This window comes from Pelobates fuscus, chromosome 1 (assembly GCF_036172605.1).
Source record: "Pelobates fuscus isolate aPelFus1 chromosome 1, aPelFus1.pri, whole genome shotgun sequence".
In the NCBI taxonomy this organism is placed as follows: Eukaryota; Metazoa; Chordata; class Amphibia; order Anura; family Pelobatidae; genus Pelobates; species Pelobates fuscus.
The window spans coordinates 270604358-270614325 of record NC_086317.1 but is presented as its reverse complement, the minus strand read 5'-3'; the positions used below and the strand labels follow the sequence as shown (position 1 = coordinate 270614325).

The 9968-nt window shown below is 37.1% G+C and overlaps 1 protein-coding gene across 1 annotated transcript in view; it reads left to right on the top strand.

Annotated features, from left to right (window-relative positions):
• Nucleotides 1-9625, top strand: part of TPST1 (tyrosylprotein sulfotransferase 1) — a 161439-nt gene extending 151814 nt beyond the window's left edge. The window contains exons 5-6 of the mRNA XM_063457213.1: nucleotides 2090-2128; nucleotides 8191-9625. Of these exons, the coding sequence (XP_063313283.1) occupies nucleotides 2090-2107 (18 nt within the window). The 3' untranslated portion in view covers nucleotides 2108-2128; nucleotides 8191-9625. The remainder of the gene's footprint in view (nucleotides 1-2089; nucleotides 2129-8190) is intronic.
• Nucleotides 9626-9968: the final 343 nt, after the last annotated feature.

Here is a 9968-nt window from a genome sequence, read left to right as displayed (position 1 = left end):
GCTTTACTGCTCTGGGGGCTGCTTGCGTGCTTCTCCACCTTCGATTTCTCCTTATCTTTAACAAAATCACAAATATATCATTCCTGATTAATGGGAATTACTCTGTCATGTTCAGAAAGAACAACAAAAACTATGTTGCAGAGTTATCTTGACTATACATTGGATGTCCAGCAGATCAGTGCAAATTATAATGGTCAGACTTCCAGGAAAGGAGTATGATATTTTATTATCAGTGAAGGTCTTAAGGAGGACAGAATGAGCATAATAAAATGTCACTCGTTCTTGAAGGTGTGCCAGCATTTCATACACTATTCAAAGTAACCAGTACCTTAATTGGCTGTTGCAGGACTGTAGGTCAAATTTTATGTTATCCCTAGTGCATTTGAAATTGCCTCTTATATCACTTGGATAACAGAAAAGTCAAATTTTTAAAACATCACTTGGATTAAAGTGGCTTTAAAGGAACTCTTTAAGCCTCCTATCCAGTGCAGGATACAATTGTTAGGTTGCCTACAGTTCTCTGGGGCCATCACCAGCTTTGACATTGCACTTTTGGAGAGATTTGATGGACACCTTCCTTGCACCCAGGGACCACCAAATCTCCGCCACTATGGACGTGTTAAATTTACACTAATACATTGTCAATAACTGCATTCAACCTGGACTATGCTATTCACTGGCTTAGAGCACTAGACTAACTGTATTATCAATGCGGCCAGGATAAGGGTGGTCCTTGGGCATGAGAAGAGCCATGGTTTTTATCAGACTGTTCCTAAACGAATAAATAGTGAATAAAAATCCAAATGTAGAAAAGTCAATTGTAAACCTTTTATATTTTTCCAATTCAATATTCTAACTTCATTCTCTCCCTCTGCACATGTCTGCCTATCATAGTAATGCTAACAAGAGGGAATTTTCACATGTCAACCCTGTCTTTTATTTTCAGATACTCTTGAATGACTTCTTTGGAAGCATTCTTATCCTTAGACAATAAGCCTGCCGTAGTGGCTGCTCATATTAAGCCTTCATAATAGCTGTCGCCTTCTGATTCTTGCTCACATTTTGTGTTTATAAAGCATTGAGCTGATGGCTGGAATCAATGCTGTGTAGCTTATGAAATGTATATTTGCACGTTCTGATATTGCTGCCTAATGTTGTTTTAGCTCAGAGTACTCATAAAAAAACTGTCACTTGTATGCTATTAAATGTGAATTTTGCACTGCTGGGGGGGTAGTGGAGAGTGTAACATGATACATTTTTGTAAGTGCCAAATTGTTTGGAAATCAGCATTTTTAATAAAATGAAAAAAAGCACGTACTCTTCAAACATCACTTCAGCAAGCTGAATCCTTTTAGGGCTTTGTTTTCAGCCAATCAGTGACTCCCCATTCACAAAACTTGTAAAGAAACGTACCTTTTCCAAGCCAGTTTACAATTGGACCGCTCTCAACCAATCAGCGGCGCCACTGTCCGACAGCACTTTGCGCTTCCTGAGTCTTAAAATTCAGAATCGGGATGTCGCCTGGGATGGAGTGGACATCACCCCTGGAGGCAACTATGAGGTTAAACTGTTAGAGAGCTGTTGAACCCCTTCAGGTAATAGTGCCTTAAGAGGGTCTCCAGACACAATAACAACTTCGTTTTGATTAAGTTTTGGTGCCTGGAGTGTCCTTTTAACCCAGTGTCCAGGCATATTCACAATCAGCTGTTTATTGTAATGTCACTGACTTTCTCCTTGTAACTGAAAAGGAGATGTCTTGCATCTATCTAAAAGCATGGATTGCCTGTAATGTTTCTTATTGATTCCATTAGCACAGGATTCTGTATACCGGTGTGTGTGTCTATATATATATATATATATATATATATATATATATATATATATATATATATATATATATATATACAAGATGAGCTCTTCATCTCTCATTTGTGTAGAGATGAGATTTCATTTTCACAAACCCTACAATATGTTCATTAATGGCAGACCTGTAAGTGCGTGTTTCATTGCTCTAATTAGTCAGTAATACACTATTTGACTGAAACAGTCCCTAATTTTCTTTTCTTTTTCTTTTCTTTTTTTCTTTCAGACTGAAGCTGTGGAGTAATGAGACTCTCCATCAATCAAGGTATTAAAGGCTACATTGTGAATTCTCTTGGGCACTGTTGTATATTATTAAATAGATTTGCCCAATAGAGGTACTTCAGAAATTGCACACTAACTGGGTTATTCACCAAAGTAACAATTGTTGGGAGTTCAGAGTGAAAAATGATACGGTTTCATTGCATGAATGATGTAAAGGAATGTTTTTTTGTAACTTATTAGAACTCATTGTGAAATACCTGTAGTTTTGCTCCAGGTTTAGATGTTTGGTAAGAGGAAATCAGGAATACACCTTCATTTTTAGGGATGTGCATGGGCAAAAAATGTGCTTCAGTTCGGCATTCTTAAATTCTGCAATTCAGTTCAGCACTTCCAAAATTCAGGACGTTGGGTTGGGTTAGGAGTAGGGGTAGGGTTGGGTTGGGTTAGGGGTAGGGTTGGGAAGCATCCGAATTTCCATTCGGACCGAACTGAATTGCACATGTCTATTAATTTTAGCTGCTTGCATTACAAGCAATCCTGGCATAATTGACACTGTAGGTGAGATTTATCTGAGTGTTCTCTTTTTAAAAAGTGATCTTAACGGGAACCTATCATGGCAAATGGTGACTAAAAGGGGCACAATCACCATCGAAGCCAGTTGAACCAGCAAGCATTTTACTTGTGACTTTGTTCCCCTTTTACATTTTTTGCACCACTTTTCAGAACAGAGCACTGTGATAAACTGTCCCACTTTTATGAACCTTTTGTGCAATGTATTAGCAAATAGGTTATTTGGTTCTTTTCCTTGTTTTTTGTTATATTTTGTAAATAACTTTTTATTGAATTTTTCACAAAGTGATACAAAAAAGATACATTAATACAATTCAACAAGAATAGATTTGTGTCCGATTTCATGGATCATTTGCAAAGAAGGTCAGTTCTATACAAGAAACATTTTTGTTTCTTTTATTTAGATCTTGGTCTTGTCTAGTAACGATTTGTAAGGTAGGTTTAGGTTTTTGTACAAACAAAAAAAGGAAATCTTATGTTGGCCATACAATACATCCAACATGGGCCTCGATTTATATTTTGTAAATCAAGTAAGCAGAGGATTCAGGGCTTTCCCTCTACAGTAGATCAAATAGGCAGAAAACGCAAAAGTAGGACCCCTCTAGATCCACAATTAAAGAATAACAAAAAGAAAATAAGATAGGTTGCTTTTTATAGAATACACCATATCAACTATTATCACATTATGCAATCTGTATAAGAAACCAAAAAAGCATTGAAAAAGAGTCCAAATCTTTACAATATGGCCTCTATAGTGGTTCACAAATCCTCAGCGGACACATGAAGTAACTAAACAAAGAAAAAAACAATCCGTCTATTCTATGATGCTGCACAACCTACCTTGTTGTTTTCTTTTTGTTACTCAATTTAATTTTCTTAGATTGTTAGGTAATCTTTCCAAACAATTTCATATTTGGATAAACTTTTTTAAAAAAAAATTTCAACATATTTAAATCAACAAATATTATATATATTTATTTTTTACATATGATTTATTTGATATTTTAATATATTACTATATAAAAATATTAAATTGCCTAATTACAGTATTTTTCACATTAAATAATTTTAAAAGTTTATCAAAAGTATCAAATAACTGGGAAAACATATCCAATGATATAAAAAGGAGGCCATATTGTCACAATGATATTGGTGCAAACTTTAAATGGACATATTCTGTCAGAGTGAGCCCACGGAACCCCAATCAAATACAGGTAAACCTAGAAACCATCAACCCTGGGTAGTCAGAGACTGTTTGTTCATCCAATGGGGGAGGGTGGGAAATAGCCAACCAAATAAAACTCACAAAGGCTTAGAAGCTCCAAGGTGTACCATTGTTGGAAATCTGCAGTAAAAGCAGAAGACCGCCACTACACCCAAATCTCAGCATCCTGTCTTCTGAACCACAGTGCCACCAGTGTACTCAGCTCCTGCATTTCTGGTAACTCGAAGTGATAGTGCTGGTGTAGTATCCGGTCTACAGAAAAGGGATATTGGCTGTTTAAAATGTTGATTTTTGCTGATGTGTTATATCTGGATGAAGGGGGTAGAGTACGGTGGAGGAGGGGCCGGATAGAACATCAGTGGCCTGTCAGAGAACTTCCAAATAATAGAGGCAATGCTCCTCCAGAAGGGTAAATTCCTGGGCATTCACACCATATCTGAAGAAAATAGCGCAAGACCTCTTACATCACCATCATAACCCATGTAGCTCTTGATTCATCGGCTGAAGTAGTCTTATGCCACAGAGTGACGTCCTTGTAGGCAGATTCCTGGGCATTGATAGCTATTGCACATCTTTCACTACAGCCCCTTTACAGTGGGCTGTAGTGAAAGATTGCCCAATGGCTAGATCACACTGAGAACTGCTCATGTTGTTGAAGGGTAGTATATAGATTAGAGATGCCATGTGGTAAGGATTCAGGATCCAGACGTAAAAGCTCAAGAGGTCTGTCTCTCTACGCAAATTTGGTTGTTGGAGTATTTTTTGTGATATAACTGTAATTGTGCAGAACAGAATTGTATCGTAAAGGTAGGGAAACTCTTACCCAGAGGTTTGAGAGTAAAATATTTCTGTTCAAAAACAGGTGGCAGACCTGGGGGATTCCTGCAAAAGTAGTCAAGATGGGTTCCACGTCTTATTGCCAGCTGCAAGGTCTGGCTATAGTGGGGAGTGGAATGAGGATAGTCCTAGCTTGGTGACCTGTGAATTCCATTTTGTCATAGTGTCCTTAATAAAAACTGCTTTGGGGGTGTGTGGCCTGTCAGGGTGACTGTATGTATTCCGCAGGTAATAGATTTTGTTGGCTAAATTAACCTTAGTTTTCCTATGATACTGAAGCTACCCATCATCTGAATATTGCTAAACCCTCTCGGTGGGACTTTATGCAAACATTATTTGTGCTCGGGTGGGAGAAGTGGCTGATCTCCTGACCTTGGGTTGCCTATGATCTGGTGATCTGTGCCCAGTCCTCCTCTCCTTTGAATCGGTGGGGGTTATACTGGTCCTAACAGAGCAACTTAAAACGTACTTCTTATCATGCATTATTATTATAATTTATAAAGTGTCAACAAACTACATTTCATCCTATAAACTTTAACAAAACAATGGCTACATGGCTACATTAGGCTCAGCTAGCCTTCTCTCCAGCTCATCACCCCTGTTTGCGGAGGCTTTCCTGCAGGGCTGGAAATAAGCATTCTGTTGCATGTTAAATACCTGGGTATCTGGCTTACTCAAGATTTCATAGATACTATTGCTACATTGAAAATGGATATAAAATGGTGGATTTGTAAAAGTTAGTTTAAAATTTGTAAAGTTTACTGTAAGAAGTGAAGTTGGACATTATGACCGGTAGGGTGGTTTCTGGATTTAAGGCAAAATAAAACAAATCCTAATCATGATCGCCTACAAGAACCTTTTGCGGAAAAGGACAAAGAGCAGCAGCCATAAGGGGCACACATGCCTAGTTCTGTTATCAATAGGAAACAGATTTGTGTATGAAAACTCTGGCTGTAGATGAGGAATATAGGGCTCCTGTTCTATCTTACATATGTTGACCCAGGTCCCTTTTCTAGTTTTAAACATATTGGGTTTTAATGTTTGAAAGGACTGTGCAGGGCTTTAATGCTGAGTGACAACGCAGGCTGTAATGCATTTAGCTTACCAGCAAGGCCAGATCAATTGTCTGACAGCCAGGAGGTGTTTTATCATTTAAATAATTATAAACGTGCAGATTTCTCATAGAAATTGGCATTTTTATGAAGTGACTTAGAAATGGTATACTTGTAACCCATAATGCACTTCAGCGAGCTAAAATGGTTTATAGGTGTGGAGTGGTCCTTTAAATAGAAAAGGTTAAAGGGACACTATAGTCACCAGACCAACTACAGCTTCTGGTGAGTAGAATCATTACCTTCAGGCTTTTTGCTGTAAGCACTGTCTTTTCAGAGAAAATGCAGTGTTTACATTACAGCCTAGTGATCACTTCACTTGTGGGTCATGGCTGCCTAAAATGCATCCAAACATTCAGTGTCTCCTCCCTCTGCATGCAGACACTGAACTTTCCTCATAGATATTCATTGATTCAATTCATCTCTATGAGGAGATGCTGATCGGCCAGGGCTGTGAATCATGCTGGCTCTGCCCCTGATCTGCCTCCTTGTCAGTCTCAACCAATCCTATGGAGAAGCACTGTGATCAGATCAGGCTACCACTTCTGATAATGTCAGCAGACTGCTTGTTTTTCTGAGGCAAACAGCATGCAGAGTTACAGCTTCTGGCTTGAATACAGTAAGATTTTGCTATATTCATAGAGGCATGAGGGGACCAGGGGGGCTAGATGGTGGTTTTAACACTATTGGGTCAGGAATACATGTTTGTGCTCCTGACCCTAAAGTGCTCCTTTAAATTTTAAATAGTGATAGAATGAACACATAGCAATAGTGCCAAAAATAAGTTGATTATTTACACACACATCTCAAATGAGTCTCGGTCTTTGATATAAATGCTATGTTTACTACTTAGAGTTTAATTTTCTTTATCCCCCCAAAAAATGTCCATGTCAATGTTAATGTTTAATTTTTGTTTTTGCCTTCCGATAGCATGCATCAAGCAGCTTTCATCCTTGCTGGTTATATTCTTCACATTTACACCTTCAACAAGAGATTAATCAGCTGGATGTTGCTAAGAAGGAAACCATGAAGCGCTTGACATTTTTTAGATTAATGATTAGATGTTGTATGTTTGATGTTGCTTTGCAAAGCAAGAATATCTCAGAGCAGTGTTGTTGCTTTTTAGAGGATTACATGCAGTGCGTTGGTGCTTTTTAAATAATAGTGGTATAGGGTTTACTGTGAACATACTCTACTAACAGGCTTTGTTCTCTTACTTGATTACTTCTGGCCATATGAAATATTTTGGCATTTGTTTTAAAAGGCATGGGCACGTGATCTTGTTGTAAAATGTTTACACAAATAACAAGTAGTGTAATAATGGTTGACATCATGGATGGACGTTCACTACTTGCTGCTAAAAAAAAAAGGGAAGGTGACCCCTCTATAGGCACCTAGGTCTACATCTCAGAGACAGGTCTTATAGGCTCTGAAAAAGGTGAGCAAAACCACCAGCATTTTTATATTTATTTGTTTAAATAAACTAGAGAATTCTTCCTCTTATCTTGTCTCCTGAGGATATCAACTCTGAATAAGAATGGGTAATTGGAGCCTGTACCCTAGAGGCTCTTATCAATGTGAGTTGGCACACGTATGATACAAGTTCTATTTCATTATCATTAGTTTTATGGATTTACACTATATTGTTTTATCCAGTTTATTTTATATGTACTTACTGTACGCCTCAGTTCAACACCCTCTTTTAGGGTAAGTGTATATTCTCATTTCTATATAGCACTCCACTCAATTAGTGTAGATTTGGGTACAGTAGTCTCATTTTACTGATTTACTTTGTTCACTAGCATATATAGTGGGAGAAAGCAGAACCCACTAGAGTGTGGAGCTGCTCTTTCTGGTTATAACTGGAATATTTGTAAGCGCACTGTACACAGTAACTATCTTTCTCTTATTTCTTTGAGAAAAGCTATATAGTCTTTTGTGAATGAAACTTGGACCTCTATGAACTTTTGTAGTGAGACAAATAATTTCTTTGAATGATTAATGGGATAGAAGTAAAAAAAAATCTGCACTGTCCCTTAATTGAACGCTGACATCAAAATTTACACCGTTAGAATAGGGTCATACAACTGACAGTTTAACTTAAGGTTTATAAAGATTTTTGAGACAGGAAGGCAGCAAGTGGTTTATTTATTTTTTTTAAAGTGTTTGAAATATGTTCTAACATGAAAAATACATTATAATATCAAAAATGTATGTTGCTGTGCGTTTAATTCCATTAGGTACAAGGAAATTGTGATGTAAAATATGATTCTCAATATTTTGATTTCATTACACACTGTTTGCTGTTGATATACAGCCCATAAGGTCTGAATACTAAGGTGTCCTTTTTCCTATTTACAGATCTAATCCATTCTGTCCATGTAATGGACAATCAATGGAAAATTCCAAGCTGCAAGTGGTGAATGGTGTGTACATCTCTGCTGTATCCTGACTCGCCTTCATCTCTGTTTTCTAAAGGACATGTTCACATGTAGAATTAAAAGGCTAATTTTGTTTATTTTTTTTTTGGCAGGAGGCACCTATCCTCTCTGTGGTGTAGTACTGTATTTAGCAGTCATGTTTCATTTTTAAATAAAGATAAACTTACAATGTATACCAATACATTTGTTACAATGTTAAAAATACTGTGCAGTATTTGTTGAACCCATTTCTCTGTCAACATAGCCTAAAAAGTATTGCTTGTTTAGGTATGTAATGCTGTTATATTCACACTTTCCATTCTAAAAGCACTGCAAAGGATTGCATTGCAGTTTGCATGAAACAGCAGTGAATATGACATGTAAAGTCAGGTGGTGATAGTTTTTTTTTAACCAGAGGTTATGTGAATACATCCAATAATTATGCTCTAATAAAGCGATAAAAACCCACATTATCTATGGATATTCGTGAGCCACCTGCCCACTGCTCACCCAGTATATCTTTATATATATGTGCACATGTATGGTGGTTTCTTTGCCATGAAAATTAAATTTTGAGACTGCAAAAATGTGGCCAGTCGGCACCTGGTTATCATAAATCTATAAAGAACATGTGTTGTCACTCGCTTTTTCTTTTCTTTATCTGACAAATCGAACATGATTTTTTCATTTTGGATGTTATCCAATATCTATTGGTGCAGTTATTTTATTTATATCCTTTTGTCGCGGTGTTAAGTAGTGCAGTATAAGCCTGTGCTACCTGATGTGTTTGAAACCCATGCTGCAAAACATGGTACTTTTTGCATTAAAACATTCTTAGAATGTGTATTAGATAACATTTTGTTGCAGTGCAGACTCATTTCGGAGACCGTTTTGAGACACTAAAACTCTGTTCCATGTTCAATTTGTTTATAGTACAAACCGTATCCGCGTTTAGACAGCGAAGCCTCGCTCCATTGGGAGCCATTTTTTAATTTTTGCTCTCTGTACTGTATTGTGTCAATGTTCCTACAGGAAAAGGCAGATAACATTCCTTGCACTGCTGTGTGGTGCTACTAAGCACGGCAGAATGCATCCTTATGCTGTTCCAAACTTAATTTGGAATCGTCAGAGATGTGATGAAATAAAGAGAGGAAGAGTGACATGGGTTGTCCATCCAAACATGGTCCGCTCCGTGTTACCACTTCCCAAGAGTGATCTGATCTAATTGAAATGAATATACTGCTCTTTTTAATTATTTAATGAAAACTTCCAAAGAAGTTGGGGTGGGGTTTGGGGCTTAAGAAAAAAACATGTACATTTACAATTTTATTGACCTTTTTGTATTTTATTTTTCAAAATAAAAGCTTTAAATGTGACTTTCTGCCAAGTTGTATTTTATTTAATACCAGTACCAGTTAGATCTCAGAGTTTGATATGAGTATGAAAGACTGACTAAAAACAATGATTTCAAATCTGACCGCTCTGTGTGGAAAAATTAGGCTAATCTGTGTGCAGACATTAAGAGATGGAATCAGTCATCAACGGGTATCCTTCATGGTTGCATGTTTTATTCTAATTTAAAGTGCTTAGGAGTGCTTAGATAGAAATTGACTAGTATGTCTGGCACCAATGACAAATTTAGTGTAAAAAAATAATTGTAGTAATTTTGACCTCTTCACCCTTGACTACAACAGAAAATTAGGGAGAAAACAGATTTTA